Source organism: Oncorhynchus masou, chromosome 22 (assembly GCF_036934945.1).
Source record: "Oncorhynchus masou masou isolate Uvic2021 chromosome 22, UVic_Omas_1.1, whole genome shotgun sequence".
NCBI classification, from domain to species: Eukaryota; Metazoa; Chordata; class Actinopteri; order Salmoniformes; family Salmonidae; genus Oncorhynchus; species Oncorhynchus masou.
In genome coordinates this window covers 41,924,426-41,946,912 of record NC_088233.1, presented here as the reverse complement: position 1 = coordinate 41,946,912, position 22,487 = coordinate 41,924,426, and the positions used below count along the sequence as shown (strand labels likewise).

Here is a 22,487-nt window from a genome sequence, read left to right as displayed (position 1 = left end):
GGATAGGGAGGTGTAGGGAGTGTGGATGTAAATACGGGGATAGGGAGGTGTAGGGAGTGTGGATGTAAATACGGGGATAGGGAGGTGTAGGGAGTGTGGATGTAAATACGGGGATAGGGAGGTGTAGGGAGTGTGGATGTAAATACGGGGATAGGGAGGTGTAGGGAGTGTGGATGTAAATACGGGGATAGGGAGGTGTAGGGAGTGTGGATGTAAATACGGGGATAGGGAGGTGTAGGGAGTGTGGATGTAAATACGGGGATAGGGAGGTGTAGGGAGTGTGGATGTAAATACGGGGATAGGGAGGTGTAGGGAGTGTGGATGTAAATATGGGGATAGGGAGGTGTAGGGAGTGTGGATGTAAATATGGGGATATGGAGGTGTAGGGAGTGTGGATGTAAATATGGGGATAGGGAGGTGTAGGGAGTGTGGATGTAAATATGGGGATAGGGAGGTGTAGGGAGTGTGGATGTAAATATGGGGATAGGGAGGTGTAGGGAGTGTGGATGTAAATACGGGGATAGGGAGGTGTAGGGAGTGTGGATGTAAATATGGGGATAGGGAGGTGTAGGGAGTGTGGATGTAAATATGGGGATAGGGAGGTGTAGGAAGTGTGGATGTGAATATGGGGATAGGGAGGTGTAGGGAGTGTGGATGTGAATATGGGGATAGGGAGGTGTAGGGAAGTGTGGATGTGAATACGAGGATAGGGCGTGACAAGGCGGGATGAGTCAGGTCAGGTATAGATGTGAATACGAGGATAGGGGGCGTGACAAGGCGGGATGAGTCAGGTCAGGTATAGATGTGAATACGAGGATAGGGTGTGACAAGGCGGGATGAGTCAGGTCAGGTATAGATGTGAATACGGGGATAGGGCGTGACAAGGCGGGATGAGTCAGGTCAGGTATAGATGTGAATACGGGGATAGGGCGTGACAAGGTGGGATGAGTCAGGTCAGGTATAGATGTGAATACGGGGATAGGGCGTGACAAGGCGGGATGAGTCAGGTCAGGTATAGATGTGAATACGGGGATAGGGCGTGACAAGGCGGGATGAGTCAGGTCAGGTATAGATGTGAATACGAGGATAGGGCGTGACAAGGCGGGATGAGTCAGGTCAAGTATAGATGTGAATACGGGGATAGGGCGTGACAAGGCGGGATGAGTCAGGTCAGGTATAGATGTGAATAACGGGGATAGGGCGTCACAAGGCGGGATGAGTCAGGTCAGGTATAGATGTGAATACGAGGATAGGGCGTGACAAGGCGGGATGAGTCAGGTCAGGTATAGATGTGAATACGGGGATAGGGCGTGACAAGGCGGGATGAGTCAGGTCAGGTATAGATGTGAATACGGGGATAGGGGGGCGTGACAGGTATAATGGCGGGATGAGTCAGGTCAGGTATAGATGTGAATACGGGGATAGGGCGTGACAAGGCGGGATGAGTCAGGTCAGGTATAGATGTGAATACGGGGATAGGGCGTGACAAGGCGGGATGAGTCAGGTCAGGTATAGATGTGAATACGGGGATAGGGCGTGACAAGGCGGGATGAGTCAGGTCAGGTATAGATGTAGATTCGGGGATAGGTTGAGTGAGGGTAAAGATGTAGAAGGTGAGAATAGAGAGAGAGACACTAGTGGATAGGAAAACTAGAGGGGGCTATACTAAAATCTGTGACATCTTTAACCCGTTCAAGAATGTTCTACTTTGGGCCCGTTGCAATACAAAGTATTTCAAATGTAGCCATTATACTATCTACAAGGTATTACCATCATACTTAGTGCTATCACTTAATTCAGTTGAGCAATTCTCAAAACGACAGATCAACAACAGCTGTAACTACACGGTTACTCAGTCTAAACACCTTCAAAATCAACGGTAACAACAGCGAATATTAAAACAGCTGAATCCTCTACCACTGTAATCATGCGTAGAGCAATAAAGTGCAGTATTATGCCGTATTAGGTTTAGTATGAGTCTGAACCATTCGGAAACGCAATATGTAGAGACTGACCCTCATCCCGGGAGTAGTCCTCTCCAGAGTGGGGCTCAAACAGGTAGTCTCCTGTAGCCAGCTCAAACGCCTGCAGGACACACACAGGACAGGATCATCCATCAGCACTGTGTTTGTTTGAGTGTGTGTGTGTGTCTGTGTGTGTCTCTGTGTGTGTGTGTGTGTGTCTGTGTGTGTGTGTGTGTGTCTCTGTGTGTGTGTGTGTGTCTCTGTGTGTGTGTGTGTGTGTGTGTGTGTCTCTCTGTGTGTGTGTGTGTGTGTGTTTGTCTCTGTGTGTGTGTGTCTGTGTGTGTGTCTGCGTGTGCTCACCATGCAGGCGGTGCTCCAGATGTCAGCAGGAGTGCTGTAGCCAGCTCCTATCAGGACCTCTATGGAGCGGTACTGTCTGGTCTGGATGTCCTCTGTGAAGTGCTTGTGCTGGGAAAGAGAAAGGAGAGGAAGGAGATAGTTTAACGACTACTGTTTATAATGCAAATGACTTTATTGTAGAACACCACAGGCACGCACACGCGCACACACACATACAGACAGACACACACACGTCTTACCACCCAGCAGGCGTTGCCCAGGTCAGCTATCTTGACTCGGAGTGTGTCAGCGTTGCGGGGGTCCAGGGGGTTGACCAGCAGGTCTGCTGCTTTGGCCTTGGCTAGAACCACATCATCTAGTTTAGATAAACGGGTTAATGTTGTCGAGAAGGACAGGCAGATTATGCACAGCAAATGTGTGTCTCTGAGACTCCATGTACTGTACCTGGACATCTGTGTTGTTCATACATGTGTGCGAAAGAGAGCGAACGAGAGAGAACGAGAGAGAGAGAGAGAGAGAAAGGGAGAAACGTCTCACCTTTAGGCATGTCCCCGGTGCTAGACAACGACACAGTACGGCTGCGGTCTGCAGTGGGGCTGTGAGGGGAGGTCGCGCCCCCCGGTTGACCAGCTCCGCCCACTGTGACGGGGTTTCCCGGGTCGGGGTCCAGCGGCAACTCTGGGAAGCGTGGCGCCGTGCCCCTGTGGCGCTGCGCCCCGTTGGTCAGGCCTGGCGTAACCACCTCGCCGTTGAAGAGCTCATAGAAGGAGCTGAGGGAGCTTTGGTCCCTGTCCGTGCAGCTGAACTCTGACTCCACCAGGGGGCAGTGCAGATGGATGGGGGAGGAGGTAGGGACTGGATGGTTGGCTCTGGGACCTCTCTCCCTCTCCCTCTCCTCACCCCCCAGTAGGACGTGGCCGTTGGTTTTGTGGGTGTTGTTGTTCTGGCCCGTGGCGGTGGAGATGGAGTTGCTGAGGTCGTCAGCGCCCGTCTCTGTTTCATCGGCATCATCGTCTTCTTCCTCATCATCATCATCATCGTCGTCATCATCGTCGTCGTCGTCCTCTTCCTCTTTGTCCGTTTCCTGCTCCTTGGTCTCCTCACCCTTCTCCTCCTCCTCTGTTCTCCTCTCCTTCTCCTCTTTCTCGACCGCCGGCGGCGGCTCGGCCGGAGCTGTAACCAAGTCCTCTTCATCCTCTTCGTCATCTTCCCCATCCTCCTCCTCTTCCTCCTTCTCTTCCTTTACGGCCTCTTTCCAATCCTCCTTCTCATCCTCATCCTCGGCCTGGCCCTCTGGATTGGCTGTGTTGCCATCCCCAGGTGTGCTGGGAGTTGGTGTGGGGGTCTGTGTCTCTGTCTCTGGAGCAGGGCTGGGGGTGGGCTCCCCCTCCTGCTCTCCTGCTGCCTCTGGCATGGGGGGAACCTCTGACTGCTCCTGGGGTAGGGCAGCACCTGAAAGGTGGAGGGGAAGATAAAGAGTGGAGGAGTGAAAAAGAGAGAAGGGAGAGAGAGGAGAAATAAAGAGGGAAAGAGAGAGCGAGATTGAGCTTCGGTTATACTGTAGTTGTTTATGAATCAGCCTGGCATTGCTCCTCTCTTGAAGAAGACCTAGTGTGAAAGGTTGGAGGCGGGCCCATCCTCCTCCAGTTCTCATTCACTCCCATTCCACACAGCTCTGAGTCACACACACTACTGAATGCGTGAATAACCAACACATTGAGGGAATGACTATAAAACATCATCACCACCACCACACTGATTGACAGTCAAACCACATCAACTCACAGGTGTGATTGGTTAGCCTGGTGGGCCTCTCCCTCTCCGCCTCTCCTTCCTCCTCCTCGTCTCCATCCTCTTCATCGTCATCATCGTCGTCATCGCTCTCACCCAGTGCGACGGCGGGCCCCAGTGCCGCGTTGCGGGGTGCGTGTTTTGGGGAGTGGGTCAACCCCTCACCTTCGGGGCCCTCTGTGGCCCTCTGTTTCTCAGCCTCTTTCTCCAGGGCCTCGATCTCCAGCATGCGTCTCTCCAACAGCTCGGTCTGACGCTTCTGCTTCTTCTTCAGCTTCTTCTTCTTGTTCTTCGAGATCTTCCCCACCTAGAGGAGAGGAGAGAGGAAGAGGACAGGAGGGGTCTATTACAGTTAGTGACACACTGGCCCATTTGTTGAGTGACTGCCATTATTTAAAAAAAAAACACTGGACAATCAGGTTTTTCCTCTGTTTATGAGGTGAATACGAAACATTGGGCCACTCACCGGTTTGACCTGTGGTGCTGTGCTGACTGTTGGGGATGAAACAGAGTCATACAAAGTCAGAGTCGGGAGAAAGTTCAACTTCAAACAGATCATCCCTCGCACACTCTTGTGTAATATGTACCCCTGAATAAGACCTCATATCTTTTAGCCCCTCTTAAAGACTTCAAATCAAAAATCAAGTCAAACTGTATTAGTCACATATTCGTCACACACACCTTACAGTGAAATGCTTACTTACGAGCCCCTAACCAACAGTGCAGTTTCAAAAAATATGGATGAGAATAAGAGATAAAAGTAACAAGTAATTAAAGAGCAGCAGTAAAAAATAACAATGTATACAGGGGGATGCCGGTTAGTTGAGATAGTATGTACATGTAGGTAGAGTTAATTAAAGTGACTATGCATAGATGACAACTGAGAGTGGCAGTGGTGTGGAGAGGGGGGTGGGGCAATGCAAATCTATCTGGGTAGCAATTCAACTAGATGTTAAGGAGTCTTGTGGCTTGGGGGTAGAAGTTGTTTAGAAGCCTCTTGGACCTAGACTTGGTGCTCTGGTACCACTTGCCGTGCAGTAGCAGAGAGGACAGTCTATGACTAAGGTGGCTGGAGTCTTTGCCCATTTTTAGGGCCTTCCTCTGACACCGCCTGGTGTTGAGGTCCTGGATGGCAGGAAGTGATGTACTGGGTTGTTCGCACTACCTCTGTAGTTCCTTGCGGTCGGAGGCCGAGCAGTAGCCATACCAGACAGTGATGCAACCAGTCAGGATGCTCTCGATGGTGCAGCTGTAGAACCTTTTGAGGATCTGAGGACCCATGACAAATCTTTTCAGTCTCCTGAGGGGGAAAAGGCATTGTCATGCCCTCTTCATGACTGTCTCGGTGTGCATGGACCATGTTAGTTTGTTGGTGATGTGGACACCAAGGAACTTGAAGCTCTCAACCTGCTCCACTGCAGCCCCGTCGATGAGAATGCGTCCCCAATCTTCGGGTGAACTGGGTTGAAAGGAGGATGTATTCAAAGTCCTTCCAGTCGGCTTTATTCCCTTGTCCCAGATCCGTAGTCATCAACCTTTTCTCCATGTGTTACGCAATGCCCACATACAGCCCTCATCATTCCCACCTGACTCATAGGTGTGTGTGGAGTCTGAAGATGTGTCAGTCACAGGGGGCTGCTGAGGGGAGGACGGCTCTTAATAATGTCTGGAACGGAGCCAGTGGAATGGCATCAACCACCTGGAAACCATGTGTTTGATGTATTTGATACAATTCCACCTATACCTCTCCAATGAAGGTGCCACCAACCTCCTGTGGTGTCCACCGGTGTACTTAGAGATTAGAGATTTGTGAAGAAAAGTAAGGCATGGAATTATGGCTACTTAGAGCTGTCAAATTTCGAGGGATACTCTTGGATGAGTTGAGTGTCCAGCCGTGTGATGTCGACACTACTTAACCCCTGGCTCTGCTAGTGACACACACGTGACAGGACAAAGAAACAGTACATTTTGAAGCGGATGTTGAAGGAACATCAGGCCTAAGACAATAGGGGAATGTGAGTGGAAGCAAAGAGTGAGCTGGCTAAATAAAATAAAAACGATTAACAACTCCGCTTCCACCCTGTCCTCCTCTCTCTCCTTGCTAAAGGCACGTTTCCGTAATCACTATCAGCTAGCTTTTAGCGGAGCCGCGACCTCTCAACCAACCTCTCTGCCAATCAAACTAGGAAAGAGCTCGAGCCAAATTAACTGGTTGGCTTAGGCTGGCAAGATGAAGCAACAAATTAAGGGACCGCCGAACTGATGGATTCGTCCGATTGATGAATAGATTAATTAATGCTGTGACAGATATACTAATACACATCAGGGTACTGCTGATCAGAACCAATACTTACTACTATACTGCAAACTACTGAAACTGTGAGACAGATACTTCCCCGATACTAGCAATATATCTCGTCTTTCAGCAATAATAATCAAACGGTCTATAATGGATTTGACTCTCATGCACTGATTCAACAAAGACTGAAGCTGAGGTTAAGTACAGATCTCTACACCCACAAGTCATTCAATTCACTATTCACTGTTTAATTCCCAAAACACTTCAGTCTGAAATGAGGACGAGGCTACAATATAACTAACTATTTGGCAGTGGTGTAAAGTACTTAAGTAAAAAATACTTTAAAGTACTACTTAAGTAGGTATCTGTTTTGCATATCTGTACTTTACAATTCATATTTTTGACAACTGTTACTTTTATTTCACTACATTCCTAAAGAAAATAATGTACTTTTTACTCCATACATTTTCGCTGACACCAAAAGTGCTCGTTACATTTTGAACGCTTAGCAGGACAGGAAAATGGTCCAATTCACACACTTCTCAAGAGAACATCCCTGGTCATCTCTACTGCCTCTGATCTGGCAGACGCACTAAACACAAATGCTTCGTTTGTAAATTATGTCTGATTGTTGGAGTTTGCCCCTGGCTATCCGTAAATGAAAAAAAAACAAGAAAATGGTGCATTCTGGTTTGCTTAATATAAGGAATTTGAAATGATCTCTGCGTTTGATATTTACATATTTTTTTTTTTAGCAATTACATTTACTTTTTATTCTTACATATATTTAAAACCAAATACTTTTATTCAAGTAGTATTCTACTGGGTGACTTTCATTTTCTATTTAGGTATCTTCACTTTTACTCAAGTTTGACAACTGGGTACTTTTTCCCCCATCACTGATATTTGTATATATAGTAGCTTAAAGGGATAGTTCACCTTCAAAGTTTGCCAGATGGTTTAGGAAAAAAACTGTGATTTTGGGTTATAATTATTCTGATATTTTCTTCTACAGAGAGAGAGAGAGTGAGGGGAGGTGGGCAGTGCCCACTGGTCTGTACCCTACCTGCTGATCCAGAGGGTGGGGGCGCCCCGGCCTTCTGCCACTCTGTGGCCTCCACGGCCATGCGGCGGACAAACGCATCGTCCACACACATCAGGATGTTCTCCGGCTTGATGTCCGTGTGGACGATCTTACACTTGCTGTGGAGGTAGTCCAGGCCCTGCAGAACCTACACACACAGGAACACAAGCGTTCCCAAACGCACACACAACACACACAAAAACAAACCCATCCCAGATTAAACACGCACCGATGCAACGCTAAATGACCAATTCCTTTCATCTTAGTCATCTTCCATTTGGGACAAGGCTGCTGTTGTTTTTCTGTTTGCTGTTTACACGTGCTTGTGTGTGTGTGTGTGTGTGGCGGGGGGGGTGCACAGTTGCCAGTGTTTGTTTTCAGGCGCTTTGCATTGAAGTTGAGAACAGTTCTATTCATCTTCAGTTCTATTCATCTTCTTCTCCTATCTTCAGTAGGAGAAGCAGCGGCTTAATTGCGTGAGCAGCAGCAGAGATGAGGGGATAAGTTCAGTCCACATGCTGCTCTGCTCTTAAGGGGGAAGGGGAAATGCCTGTGAAGGCCTTGAGAAGTCAACAACATGAACTACCCTGGCCTGGCCTGAGGTACTGCCTCTGGCTGGGGAAATCCCTAGCGTTCCTCTCTGATGGTGCTAATAAAGAGTGTTGATGGAAGTGAATGTGACGTGTGAATGTGTGTGTGTGTAGGGAGTGTATGTGTGAAAGGATATTGATGAGGATGTGTGTTCAGGTGTTGGTGAACATTTTGTGTGTGTGTATGTGTGTGTGTGTGTGTGTGTGTGTGTGTGTGTGTGTGTGTGTGTGCGCGGCATACCTGTTTGATAATACTCTTGACACAGGGTAGAGGAAGACCCTGGTAGTTGGACTTGATGATCCATTTTAGAAGGTGGTGCCCCAGAACCTCAAACACCATACACACATCTGGGACAGCTAGTCAAGGAGGACCACGGCTTTATAATACACATAGAGGAAGTCATAGGTAACAAACAGAACGTTTCTGCACTGTTTTCTGAATGTTTCTGCGCTCATGAATACACACACACACATTACTACATTATATGTAGTAAAATGTTCAGGCTTCAAACAGTTAAGTATATGTTATCAAAATGCATTCGGCCTCCAGGTCATTGCAAAGCGGTGTGTAACGCACTGATGAAGCCTTCTGTTGCATTTCCATTCGCGGTATGAGTTGCTGTAGCAGCAGCCCTTCTGTTGCATTTCCATTCGCGGTATGAGATGCTGTAGCAGCAGCCCTTCTGTTGCATTTCCATTCGCGGTATGAGATGCTGTAGCAGCAGCCCTTCTGTTGCATTTCCATTCGCGGTATGAGATGCTGTAGCAGCAGCCCTTCTGTTGCATTTCCATGAGATGCTGTAGCAGCAGCCCTTCTGTTGCATTTCCATTCGCGGTATGAGATGCTGTAGCAGCAGCTCTGAGATGTTAGCAGCAGCCTGACAGATTTTAGCCCTTCTGTTGCATTTCCTCGCGGTATGAGATGCAAAGCCCTTCTGTTGCTCTGCATCTGTCAAAGCATCGTACGATAAACAAGGTACATAACAAATACACTGTACCCGCACGCAAATTTAATTCCACTCAATTATGCAAATTGCCCTATAGTCCAATAAGCATGACCAGTCAAATGTATTTACATAGACTGGTATTTTTTTAATCAATGAATATGCTAAAAAGCATTATTTTGCAAATGGGATTCTTTCTTCTTTTCCAGGACAATTGGCAGGCAGCAATTTTATTTATCGGCTTTTCAAAAAATGTTATCGGCCAAAAGCCGGCTATTACTAGCGAACGGAAACCCTGCCACACATACACACCATCTGCTGATAAGGATACGTATTCCGTTAATTCCAGAGATCTTGAAGTCGTCTATCAGCTGAACCACCATCTCTTTGTTTTGGTCAGAGGGGTCACTCTCTCTCACCTGGAGAGGGATGAGGACGGAGGGTGTGTGAGAGAGAGGTGTGAGAAACACATGGGAAAACACACACACACGTCCCACACACACCGAGTCCCCTACTCACACATCTGAGCAGTTTGATCTCATCCAGGGCTGTCTCTGTGTAGTGCTGAGCACTCTTCACCACCTTCATCGCCACAAAGTTCTTCACCCTGAAACAGCAAACAGTATCACATACAGTGTCATCCTTAGCATTATGGACGACAACGGAGCTAGCTATTCAACACTGGACGACGTGAACCAATCAATCCCAGATAAAAGAAAAACACACTGCGGGAGTGATGCTTACTGGTAATGGTTTCATATCGAATGACAACATCCATGTGAGGATCAGCGGATCGTGTATGACAATTTAAACATGGTTAACACCTTCGATAAAGCAAAGACATTATGACTGAACCTGCAGGGGGGGGGGGGATTTTACTGTGTAAGTGATTGAATTGGGGCGAAGTGAGTATATGGGCCAGCTGTGTGATGTAACCTAGTGAAAGGTGATATTCTGTATCTAATACTGTTAACACTTTGGCACTATGTGTTATCACACTGCAGCTGCTACTGCTATGTGTGTGTGTGTGTGTGTGTGAGACTCACTGGATGTCCCAGCACAGCCACACGGTGGAGAAGTGACCCCAGCCCAGCTTGCGTATTACGTGGTACCTCCCGTTGAACAAGTCCCCTATCTTCACCGGATGGTATCCACCTGAGAGAGAGAGAGAGAGAGAGAGAGAGAGAGAGAGAGAGAGAGAGAGAGAGAGAGAGAGAGAGAGAGAGAGAGAGAGAGAGAGAGAGAGAGAGAGAGAGAGAGAGAGAGAGAGAGAGAGAGAGAGAGAGGGAGAGAGAGAGAGAGAGAGAGAGGGAGAGAAAAGGAGAGAGAGAGAGAGAGAGAGAGAGAGAGAGAGAGAGGAGAGAGAGAGAGAGAGAGAGAGAGAGAGAGAGAGAGAGAGAGAGAGAGAGAGAGAGAGAGAGAGAGGAAGAGAGAGAGAGAGAGAGAGAGAGAGAGAGAGAGAGAGGAAGAGAGAGAGAGAGGAAAAGACGGAGAGACGGAGAGAGAGACTGTTAAAGTGGATCAAGACAATCAGGATACTGATACTTTGAGACAATCTGAAATGATGCCATTAGTGGGGGGGGGGGGGGGGGGGGGGTTAAAACAGAGAAAATGAGGCTAGAGGAAGAGAGACACAGCGACAGCATCTTCAGTCTTCAGCCAATCCCGTGAAACCCTGTGGGAGAGGGATATAGAGGACGAATGAGAGAAAGAGAGGAAGAGCAATGGAGAGATAGACAGACATAAACCCTATGGGAGAAGAGTCTCCCCAGTTCCTTAGAGCTATGTGTCTCTTCGGTGAAGAGGCCACTCCCTCTTGGCACAGACAACAACCTTGAGCCTTGGTGCTGGTGCCAAGCATACAGAGTTTCTGGCAAGAGTCACACTGCTACAAATTACATTATAACCCAGGGAAGATAAAGGAGATAGAGTAAGGGGAGAGAAAGAGAGAGCGAGAGAGCAAGAGAGAGAGAAAGAGAGAGAGAGAGAGAGAGAGAGTGGGAGAGAGAGAGAAGGGAGAGAGAGAGAGAGAGAGAGAGTGAGAGAGAGAGAGAGAGAGTGGGAGAGAGAGAGAGAGAGAGGAGAGAGAGAGAGAGAGAGAGAGAGAGAGAGAGAGAGGAGAGAGAGAGAGAGAGAGAGAGAAAGGAGAGAGAGAGAGAGTGGGAGAGAGAGAGAAAGAGAGAGAGAGTGGGGAGAGAGAGAGAAAGAGAGAGAGAGTGAGGAGAGAGAGAGTGGGAGAGAGAGTGGGAGAGAGAGAGAGAAAGAGAGAGAGAGAGAGAGAGAGAGAGAGAGAGAGAGAGAAAGAGAGGGAGCGAGAGAGGATAACAAGATACGGGCTTAAGTGTATTGGGGTATGGGGTAAGAGCTACAGTGCCTTGCGAAAGTATTCGGCCCCCTTGAACTTTGCGACCTTTTGCCACATTTCAGGCTTCAAACATAAAGATATAAAACTGTATTTTTTTGTGAAGAATCAACAACAAGTGGGACACAATCATGAAGTGGAACGACATTTATTGGATATTTCAAACTTTTTTAACAAATCAAAAACTGAAAAATTGGGCGTACAAAATTATTTCCCTTTCTCTATCTCCCACTGTATGTGTCTGGGGAGGGCGGGGTTGTATGCGGGCATTTGTGTATACCTGCGTGTGTGTGCGTGTGTGTGAGTCAGTGAGTGAGAGTCCAAAAGGTAGAGAGAAAGGGGAAGGAGACGAGTGATGTGTGTTATTGTCATAGGTGTGTGTGTGTGTCTCCCTCCACCTTTGCAGTAGTCTGCGGGGTCCTCCTGCTCCTCATCGTCAGAGCCTAGGATCTCTTCCTCTGGCTCTGGGGGGATGGCCGGCTCAGGAGGGGGTGGAGGGGGCGGCGGGAGAGGGGGCGCAGACACTGGGGCTTTTTGCTGGGTCTCAGGCCTGACGGAGAGAGAGAGGCAGAGAGAAATACTGTTACTGTTACCTGAATTGGTTTGTGTAATCACAACAATTACAATCATCACTGCGGTTGAACAGACATTCATAGCTGGATGCCATTTCACTTTAAGACCTGATTCCATCTCAGAGCCCTTCCCCAAGCCCCTATCCCTTCCCCTAGCCTCTATCCCTTCCCCTAGCCTCTATCCCTTCCCCTAGCCTCTATCCCTTCCCCTAGCCCCTATCCCTTCCCCTAGCCTCCATCCCTTCCCCTAGCCCCTATAGCCCTATCCCTTCCCCTAGCCCCTATCCCTTCCCCTAGCCCTATCCCTTCCCCTAGCCTCTATCCCTTCCCCTATCCCTATCCCTTCCCCTAGCCCCTATCCCTCCCCCTAGCCTTTATCCCTTCCCCTAGCCTCTATCCCTTCCCCTAGCCTCTATCCCTTCCCCTAGCCCCTATCCCTTCCCCTAGCCCCTATCCCTCCCCCTAGCCTCTATCCCTTCCCCTAGCCTCTATCCCTTCCCTAGCCCCTATCCCTTCCCCTAGCCTGTATCCCTTCCCTATCCCCTATCCCCCCTATCCCTTCCCCTAGCCTCTATCCCTTCCCCGAGCCTCTATCCCTTCCCGAGCCTCTATCCCTTCCCCTAGCCTCTATCCCCTAGCCCCTATCCCCCCTAGCCCCTATCCCTTCCCCTAGCCTCTATCCCTCCCCTAGCCCCTATCCCTTCCCCTAGCCTCTATCCCTCCCCCTAGCCCCTATCCCTTCCCCTAGCCTCTATCCCTCCCCCTAGCCCCTATCCCTTCCCCTAGCCTCTATCCCTTCACCAAGCTTCTATCCCTTCCCCTAGCCTCTATCCCTTCACCAAGCTTCTATCCCTTCCCCTAGCATCTATCCCTTCACCAAGCTTCTATCCCTTCCCCTAGCCTCTATCCCTTCCCCTAGCCCCTATCCCTTCCCCTAGCTTCTATCCCTTCCCCTAGCCCCAATCCCTTCCCCGAGCCTCTATCCCTTCCCCGAGCCTCTATCCCTTCCCCGAGCCTCTATCCCTTCCCCGAGCCTCTATCCCTTTCCCCCTCTATCCCCCCCGAGCCTCTATCCCTTCCCCTAGCCACTATCCCTTCCCCTAGCCCCCATCCCTTCCCCTAGCCCCTATCCCTCCCCCTAGCCTCTATCCCTTCCCCTAGCCTCTATCCCTTCCCCTAGCCTCTATCCCTTCCCCTAGCCTCTATCCCTTCCCCTAGCCCCTATCCCTTCCCCTAGCCCCTATCCCTTCCCCTAGCCCCTATCCCTTCCCTAGCCCCTATCCCTTCCCCTAGCCTCTATCCCTTCCCCTAGCCCCTATCCCTTCTCCCTATCCCTTCCCCTAGCCTCTATCCCTTCCCCTAGCCCCTATCCCTTCTCCCTATCCCTTCCCCTAGCCTCTATCCCTTCCCCTAGCTTCTATCCCTTCCCCTAGCCTCTATCCCTTCCCCTAGCCCCTATCCCTTCCCCTAGCCCCTATCCCTTCCCCTAGCCCCTATCCCTTCTCCCTATCCCTTCCCCTAGCCTCTATCCCTTCCCCTAGCCCCTATCCCTCTCCCTATCCCTTCCCCTAGCCTCTATCCCTTCCCCTAGCCTCTATCCCTTCCCCTAGCCTCTATCCCTTCCCCTAGCCTCTATCCCTTCCCCTAGCCTCTATCCCTTCCCCTAGCCTCTATCCCTTCCCCTAGCCCCTACCCCTTCCCCCTATCCCTTCCCCTAGCCTCTATCCCTTCCCCTTGACTCTATCCCCCCCCTAGCCCCTATCCCTTCCCCTAGCCTCTATCCCTTCCCCTAGCCCCTATCCCTTCCCCTAGCCCCTATCCCTTCCCCTAGCCTCTATCCCTTCCCCTAGCTTCTATCCCTTCCCCTAGACCCTATCCCTTCCCCTAGCTTCTATCCCTTCCCCTATCCCTATCCCTTCCCCTAGCCTCTATCCCTTCCCCTTGACTCTATCCCTTCCCCTAGCCTCTATCCCTTCCCCTAGCCTCTATCCCTTCCCCTAGCCCCTATCCCTTCCCCTAGCTTCTATCCCTTCCCCTAGCCCCTATCCCTTCCCCTAGCCCCTATCCCTTCCCCTAGCTTCTATCCCTCCCCCTAGCCCCTATCCCTTCCCCTAGCTTCTATCCCTTCCCCTAGCTTCTATCCCTTCCCCTTGACTCTATCCCTTCCCCTAGCCTCTATCCCTTCCCCTATCCCCTATCCCTTCCCCTAGCCCCTATCCCTTCCCCTAGCCCCTATCCCTTCCCCTGACTCTATCCCTTCCCCTAGCCCCTATCCCTTCCCCCTATCCCCTATCCCTTCCCCTAGCCCCTATCCCTTCCCCTAGCCTCTATCCCTTCCCCTAGCCTGTATCCCTTCCCCTAGCCTGTATCCCTTCCCCTAGCCCCTATCCCTTCCCCTAGCCTTTATCCCTTCCCCTAGCCTCTATCCCTTCCTCTAGCTTCTATCCCTTCCCCTAGCCCCTATCCCTTCCCATAGCCTTTATCCCTTCCCATAGCCTCTATCCCTTCCCCTAGCCTCTATCCCTTCCCCTAGCCCCTATCCCTTCCCCAAGCCCCTATCCCTTCCCCTAGCCTCTATCCCTTCCCCAAGCCCCTATCCCTTCCCCTAGCCTCTATCCCTTCCCCAAGCCTCTATCCCTTCCCCTAGCCCCTATCCCTTCCCCTAGCCCCTATCCCTTCCCCTAGCCCCTATCCCTTCCCCTAGCCTCTATCCCTTCCCCTAGCCTCTATCCCTTCCCCTAGCCTCTATCCCTTCCCCTAGCCCCTATCCCTTCCCCTAGCCTCTATCCCTTCCCCTAGCCTCTATCCCTTCCCCTAGCCCTATCCCTCCCCCTAGCCCCTATCCCTTCCCCTAGCCCCTATCCCTCCCCCTAGCCTCTATCCCTTCCTCTAGCCTCTATCCCTTCCTCTAGCCCCTATCCCTCCCCCTAGCCCCTATCCCTTCCCCTAGCCTCTATCCCTTCCTCTAGCCCCTATCCCTTCCCCTAGCCTCTATCCCTCCCCCTAGCCCCTATCCCTTCCCCTAGCCTTAGATCTGTAAGGACTGGAACTTGAACTAATGCATCTCATCAATAAGACAGTGTGTGGCTTCTCTTACCAGCCTGAGTGGATGTGCTGCTTTCTATTCAATACACTATTCAGTATTATCTCCTGTCTGTTAAGCGTCTGGCAATCAGTTCCAAAGCATCAATGATGACACCACCAGAAACATCAGAGTACATGATGAGGTGACTTGACATTAACATAAGAAGCATTGTTCAATATCAGGCTCAGATGAGTCAGAAGCACGAGACGTTGTTTTACTATCTCTGAACGTTGCTATTTCGGGGGCGTCCTCCGTAATAGCTGTATGGGTGGGAGTTATTAATGCTAAATAAATAGTGTGAACTGTGTCAGTGCCTGGCTAATATATTCAGCAAAAAATATCGGAAATCCAATCAAACGCTTGAGTAAGAAGCAAACACAAACAAAGGCGCGCACACACACACACACACACACACACACACACACACACACACACACACACACACACACACACACACAGTGATCAATCCCGTTCACAGGCACACCGTGGAGCCTCGCGGTCGGTGCGTTGCCATAGAAACTGTGGAGCAGGGAGAATCCACGCCTTGAAGAGGTAACGTGGCAGCTAGGACAAAGCAAGGCTCCTCTAACGCCTAAAGAAGCACAGCCGTCTGGGAAGGAAAACACAAACACTTAGCATTGAGATTCCTCTATACTTGCGCACACACATAGACAGAGACGCACACACACACACACACACAGGCTATGTACGCACACACACACACTCCGTGCTTAGATCTGTGTGCCCTTGCAGCAAGATGCTCCTTAACCAAACCAGTCACGTACTGTATCATAGATCACTTCCAAAGGCTTAGCGCTTTTATGCTTGAGCCTGCCATACACACACTTAGCCACAATAACTCTGAGCCCACTACAGCAGCAATCAGCCCACTCCAGTGTCTGTGGACGTGCATGTGTGTACTAGCGCATGAAAATGTGTGTGTGTGTGTTTAGTCATATTGAAAATATACATACCAGAGGCTGCAGGGAACACTTCATATCCTAACTCACGTGCGTGTGGGTGTGTGTTTATCACACCCTGCACCACTGTCACCGTGCACTCATACACATAACAGCAACAACGGAACCAGAGTGTTTCTGAATGCATGGAAATCCCCGGAGATTACCAATAACAACTAAGCCTTAGGGCTGTGTCCCAATAGCACCTTTGGCCAGACCCCATCTACAGTAGTGCACTATGTAGGGAATAGTGTGCCTTTTGGGCCGCAAGGTCAGCAGCTAACAAAGCTAATCACTGGCTGCCATTGTCCTCATCGCAGACAAACCAGACCAGTTTGCAGCCAGCTGACACAGCAGCAGGAGAATACGACTAGCTACTTTCTCCTCAGGATGAATGCATTAACGGTTCTGTTTTGCGGCTGTTGGTTTTCTAGATGCTTGACTGTCACATTGGTATAAGCAGTGTAATTACAGCACAAAAACCCACAGGGTGAGAGAGCGGTATTGTGGTTGCAGGTTACAATGGGAGTGTGTATACTGTGTACATACAGCGCATTCAAGAGTATTCAGACCCCTTCCCCTTTTCCACATTTTGTTATGTGACAGACTAATATATACATATATATTTATTTATTTATTTAAATCCTCCTCTTAAATCTACACACAATACCCCATAATGAAAAAGCAAAAACAGGATTTGTCAATTTTGCAAATGTATTAAAAAAATAAAATAATAATATTTACATAAGTATTCAGACCTTTTGCTATAAGATTTGAAATTGAGCTCAGGTTCATCCTGTATCCATTGATCATCCTTGAGATGTTTCTACAACTTGATTGGAGTCCACTCGTGGTAAATTCAATTGATTGGACATGATTTGGAAAGGCACATGCCTGTCTAAGGTCCCACAGTTGACAGTGCATGTCAGAGCAAAAACCAAGCCATGAGGTCGAAGGAATTGTCCATAGAGCCCGAAACAGGATTGTGTCGAGGCACCGATCTGGGTAAGGGTACCAAAACATGTCTACAGCATTGAAGGTCCCCAAGAACACAGTGGCCAAAATTGGAACTACCAAGACTCTTCATAGAGCTGGCCACACCCCGCTGATCCTCAACACTGGGGCCCCACAAGGGTGCGTTCTGAGCCCTCTCCTGTACTCCCTGTTCACCCACGACTGCGTGGCCACGCACGCCTCCAACTCAATCATCAAGTTTTCCGACGACACAACAGTGGTAGGCTTGATTACAAACAACGACGAGTCGGCCTACAGGGAGGAGGTGAGGGCCCTCGGAGTGTGGTGTCAGGAAAATAACCTCACACTCAACGTCAACAAAACTAATGAGATGATTGTGGACTTCAGGAAACAGCAGAGGGAACACCCCCCTATCCACATCGATGGAACAGCAGTGGAGAGGGTAGTAAGTTTTAAGTTCCTCGGCGTACACATCACAGACAAACTGTATTGGTCCACCCACACAGACAGCATCATGAAAAAGGCACAGCAGCGCCTCTTCAACCTCAGGAGGCTGAAAAAATTCAGCTTGTCACCAAAAGCACTCACAAACTTCTGCAGATGCACAATCGAGAGTATCCTGTCGGGCTGTATCACCGCCTGGTACGGCAACTGCTCCACCCACAACCAGAAGGCTCTCCAGAGGGTAGTGAGGTCTGCACAATGCATCACCGGGGGCAAACTACCTGCCCTCCAGGACACCTACGCCACCCGATGTCACAGGAAGGCCATAAAGATCATCAAGGACAACAACCACCCGACCCCTGCCTGTTCACCCCGCTATCATCCAGAAGGCGATGTCAGTACAGGTGCATCAAAGCTGGGACCGAGAGACTGAAAAACAGCTTCTATCTCAAGGTCATCAGACTGTTAAACAGCCACCACTAACTTTGAGTGGCTGCTGCCAACACACTCAACTCCAGCCACTTTAATAATGGGAATTGATGGGAATTGATGTAAAATATATCACTAGCCACATTAAACAATGCTACTTAATATAATGTTTACATACCCTACATTATTTATCTCATATGTATACGTATATACTGTACTCTATGTCATCTACTGCATCTTTATGTAATACATGTATCACTAGCCACTTTAAACTATGCCACTTTGTTTACATACTCATCTCATATGTATATACTGTACTCGATACCATCTACTGCATCTTGCCTATGCTGTTCTGTACCATCACTCATTCATATATCTTTATGTACATATTCTTTATCCCTTGCACTTGTGTGTATACGGTAGTAGTTTTGGAATTGTTAGTTAGATTACTCGTTGGTTATTACTGCATTGTCGGAACTAGGAGCACAAGCATTTCGCTACACTCACATTAACATCTGCTAACCATGTGTATGTGACAAATAAAATTAGATTTGGATTTGAAGAAGACTCGCGGCTGTAATCGCTGCCAAAGGTGCTTCAACAAAGTACTGAGTAAAGGGTCTGAATACTTATGTAAATGTAACATCATTTTTTTTCTTCTTTAGATTTGCAAAACATTTTTAAACCTGTCTTTGCTTTGTCATGATGAGGTATTGTGTGTGGATTGATGAGGGAAAAAAAACGATTTAATACATTTTATAATAAGGCTGTAATGTAACAAAATGGTAACAGAGATGTGTGTGTAAGCACTGTCCCACCTCAGGGTAGCGTGGGTGCAAGAGTCCTGCCCGGTGCTCTGTGGAATGTCCTGTGTGTGTGTGTGTGTGTGTGTGTGTGTGTGTGTGTGTGTGTGTATGTGTGTATGTGTGTATGTGTGTGTGTGTATGTGTGTGTGTGTGTGTGTGTGTGTGTGTGTGTGTGTGTGTGTGTATGTGTGTGTGTGTATGTGTATGTGTATGTGTGTGTGTGTATGTGTGTATGTGTGTGTGTGTGTGTGTGTGTGTGTGTGTGTGTGTGTGTGTGTGTTAAGCGGATCCAGACAGGACTCTCTCTCAGACATAGTAAATTAGTGTGGGATGCTTTTTACACCCTGAAACACCTTTTTGTGTGTGTGTGTGGACATGCCCAGAACTCAACTCACTCACAAACAACTCATCTGTTAGCTCCTTTCGTTAATTTGATTCAGCAATGCCCAGAGCATGCATGACCCTCTACCGGCGAACAATGAACTAAAAACTAGAAACGATCATGATTCTACATGCCTCTCGTTCACCATAAGGGGCTTATTGTCATTGCCATTTGTTAATGAGACTTAATGAGAGTGTACTTCAAACAATGTACATTTGTGATAGCTCGGGATACAAATAAGATGATTTATTGCTAGCTTTCAGACGAGGTCTAGCCTAATTGCGGCCGCAACCAAACTAGATTGTGAGCGACTGCTTGACTGCCACGAGGGAGATGAGCACAATATCGTTTGCGAAGTGCAACTGCCCCCCCAAACGATTAGTTCTCAAGTATTCAGCAGAGGCATGCGTTTGTTTTGGTTCTACAAAAGGTGTCCACAGATAATGTTGAATAATCATTGCATTCATTATGGCATCATTCAATCAATTATCAGTTCTAAACATCTATTTTTCTGTCCACACATGATAGACAGTTTATGATCAGAGTCTCTGGAGCCACTGAGCCGGATGAGCGTTTCTAAATCCTGCTGTAGAATTCATTGCGGCCAGTCAGCAGGTCAAACAAACGACTAAAATGAACGGGTCCCTCAGAAAACGAATCACGACTCTCGAGTCAGTAAAAAGAGTTGTTCAAAAAGAATGAATCGTTTGCGAACTGCACAAAGGCCAGAGTAGTGTGCGGAAGACAAACACAGTACTGAAGAGCCTGTTCTCTCTAACTCTCCACGAAAACACGCACGCACACACACACACACACACACACACACACACACACACACACACACACACACACACACACACACACACACACACACACACACACACACACACACACACACACACACACTGTCCCACCCTGCAAAGGCATTTAGAGTCCCTGCAGTGCATTTCCAAAGCCCATCCCTATCAAAGCATGTCATGATTATGGGGAGGTAACCGTCTCACAAATTCACGTGTAAAAACATGTTTGGATCTTTAGAGAGAATATAGTATGTTCACTTATACACTTATATGAAATTCCCAATCTGTCCCTCATACCATCATGGCCGCCTAATCATCCCCAGCTTCCAATTGGCTCATTCATCCCTCCTCCTCTCCCCTGTAACTATTCCCCGGGTCACTGCTGCAAAGGAGAATGTGTTCTCAGTCAACTTAGCTTTTAAAATGAGGAATAGTAGCTGAGAGACATGGAGGTTGGAGAGTAGAAAAGACAAAAAGAGAGAGAGAGAACACAGTGTCCAGGGAAGATACATGAAATAAAGGTAGATGAACGGCACACTGAATGTACCGGTAGTTTAGGTAAATCACTTCAGAGCCGAGCACAGTGATACTCCTCCTATCCCCAAGGCCTCTGTTCTAATTCAGGAAAATGATTAAACGTTGTTAATCATTCATTTCCCTGCTAAATGGGGGAGAAAGACATGAGAATAGCTAAGAAGCTGTCGTCTTTGTCTGTCAGCTCCAAATCCCTATTTATGTGTCTGTGAAAACCTATGCAGTTCTATGGGGATATGGTTATACTGTATACACCATGAGTTCCTTCCAAATACACTGAGTATAACAAACATTAGGAAAACCTTCCTAACATTGAGTTGCCCCCCCCCCCCCCCTCCTCTTCATTTCAGATACAACAACCACAGTATACCCCTGTTCACTCAGTTAAATCTATCCTTCAAAAACATCTTCACATATTGATTACTTAACACTACCGGTCCCTACAGGCAACATATTGATTACCTCGCACCAAAGTGACGTGCTAAATACTGAGCATTGACTGTCACCAAGGAAACACATTTAATAGCGATGGAACTCCACTGTCACCTAGGTAACATATTGATTAGGCCTGCTATCACCATGTCTGACTCTGAACATCCTGGTACCTCTAGGCAGAGGTCACCTAGGGGTTAAACCACTTCACCTGGGAAACAGAGACCTATTGGTTACTGAACACACTGTTGTCATCTAGTAGGTAATACCATAGAAATAAGGAATATGGATTCTATCGGTAACACAGACCCTATAATTCCGTCAATTATAGGATCTCTATGGGTTACACTTTGATGCCTGCCAGTCAATTTAGTGATGGATCTGTTATGGAATGTTGCTGTCACCTCAGTGATAAATTGAGAAAAACTGAGTACTATTAAGTAAGACAGACATAGGCTACTGTAGCTGAATGAATATTTTTTTTTTTTTTTACAAATTCAGCTGCCTGTCATTGCGTTGAGTCATTGATAAATGAGGTGCATTATCACCTAGGCAACAGCCATTACTTAGCAACTCGACTGTCCACTCAGCGAGGCTTCAATGACTAAACAGTGAGCACCAGCCTTTCTCAGTCAGAACCAAAACACCATCTCATCCCCCTGGTAATAAATAGGCTACCAATCTCTCTTTCCCTGATCCATCATCATCACCCCTCTCTCTCTCTCCCTCTCCATCCATAACAGTCTCTTCCAGCAGCAGGTCAGGCACGCTGACTCATTTGCTCCTCTCCTCCGGTATGTCTGCTGCTCTGCACATGACAGGGAAGTGAGATCTCACTGCTATTTCAGTCTACAGCCTGCCTGACGTCACGCAGCACTGCCCCCACACTATCCATACCCGCCATGATGAATCTGTGCATTACCACTCACCTACCACACAATTATGGTATTACAGGTATCTGTACAAAACATGACCATATATTGGCAAGTACAGTTCTGTAGTTCTATAGTGCAATACATTACTGTCCACACACCTAGCTCACCATTTTGGATCTCTATGTGTACAATACATTAAGAAACATTCAGCCTGGCATTGGCGCTGTAACATATACTGTGCAAAATCATTATACTACAGTTCTACTAACCAACTAAAGACACCAACGTCGCCATTACAGTAACCTCTGTTTTATTCAACACTGAACCATGCATGAGAGCACCAGCTGTTAAGATTGCAGACGACACAACGGTGGTAGGCCTGATCACCGACAATGATGAGACAGCTATCGGGAGGAGGTCAGAGACCGGCCAGTGTGGAGCCAGGACAACAACCTCTACCTCAACATCAGCAAGACAAAGGAGCTGATCGTAGATGACAGGAAACAGAGGGCCGAGTACACCCCTGTCCACATTCACATTCCTCAGTGTCCACATCACTAAGGATCTATAATGGTCCAAACACAACAACACAGTCGTGAAAAGGGCACGACAACGCCTCTTCCCGCTCAGGAGGATGAAAAGATTTGGCATGGGCCCTCAGATCCTCAAAAGGTTATTCAGCTGCACCATTGGAAGCATCTTGACTGGCTGCACTTGGTATGGCAACTGCTTGGCATCGGACTGCAAGGCACTACAGAGGGTATCATCAAATCAAGCTTTATTTATATAGAACATTTCAG

The 22,487-nt window shown here is 48.3% G+C and overlaps 1 protein-coding gene across 7 annotated transcripts in view; it reads right to left on the bottom strand.

Annotated features, from left to right (window-relative positions):
- LOC135509518 (SRSF protein kinase 2-like) overlaps nt 1-22,487 on the bottom strand; it is a 73,596-nt gene that overhangs the window by 5,340 nt on the left and 45,769 nt on the right. For 4 of the 7 annotated variants that reach the window (XM_064930247.1, XM_064930251.1, XM_064930250.1 and 1 more), the window contains 12 exons: nt 11,793-11,944; nt 10,079-10,187; nt 9,552-9,639; nt 9,364-9,451; nt 8,330-8,436; nt 7,481-7,646; nt 4,582-4,607; nt 4,110-4,422; nt 2,862-3,776; nt 2,564-2,679; nt 2,325-2,432; nt 2,016-2,085 (listed from right to left, as the gene is read on the bottom strand). In XM_064930247.1, coding sequence (XP_064786319.1) covers nt 2,016-2,085; nt 2,325-2,432; nt 2,564-2,679; nt 2,862-3,776; nt 4,110-4,422; nt 4,582-4,607; nt 7,481-7,646; nt 8,330-8,436; nt 9,364-9,451; nt 9,552-9,639; nt 10,079-10,187; nt 11,793-11,944 — 2,258 coding nt within the window. The remainder of the gene's footprint in view (nt 1-2,015; nt 2,086-2,324; nt 2,433-2,563; nt 2,680-2,861; nt 3,777-4,109; nt 4,423-4,581; nt 4,608-7,480; nt 7,647-8,329; nt 8,437-9,363; nt 9,452-9,551; nt 9,640-10,078; nt 10,188-11,792; nt 11,945-22,487) is intronic. The other 3 variants (XM_064930248.1, XM_064930253.1, XM_064930252.1) reach the window with 1 other exon arrangement.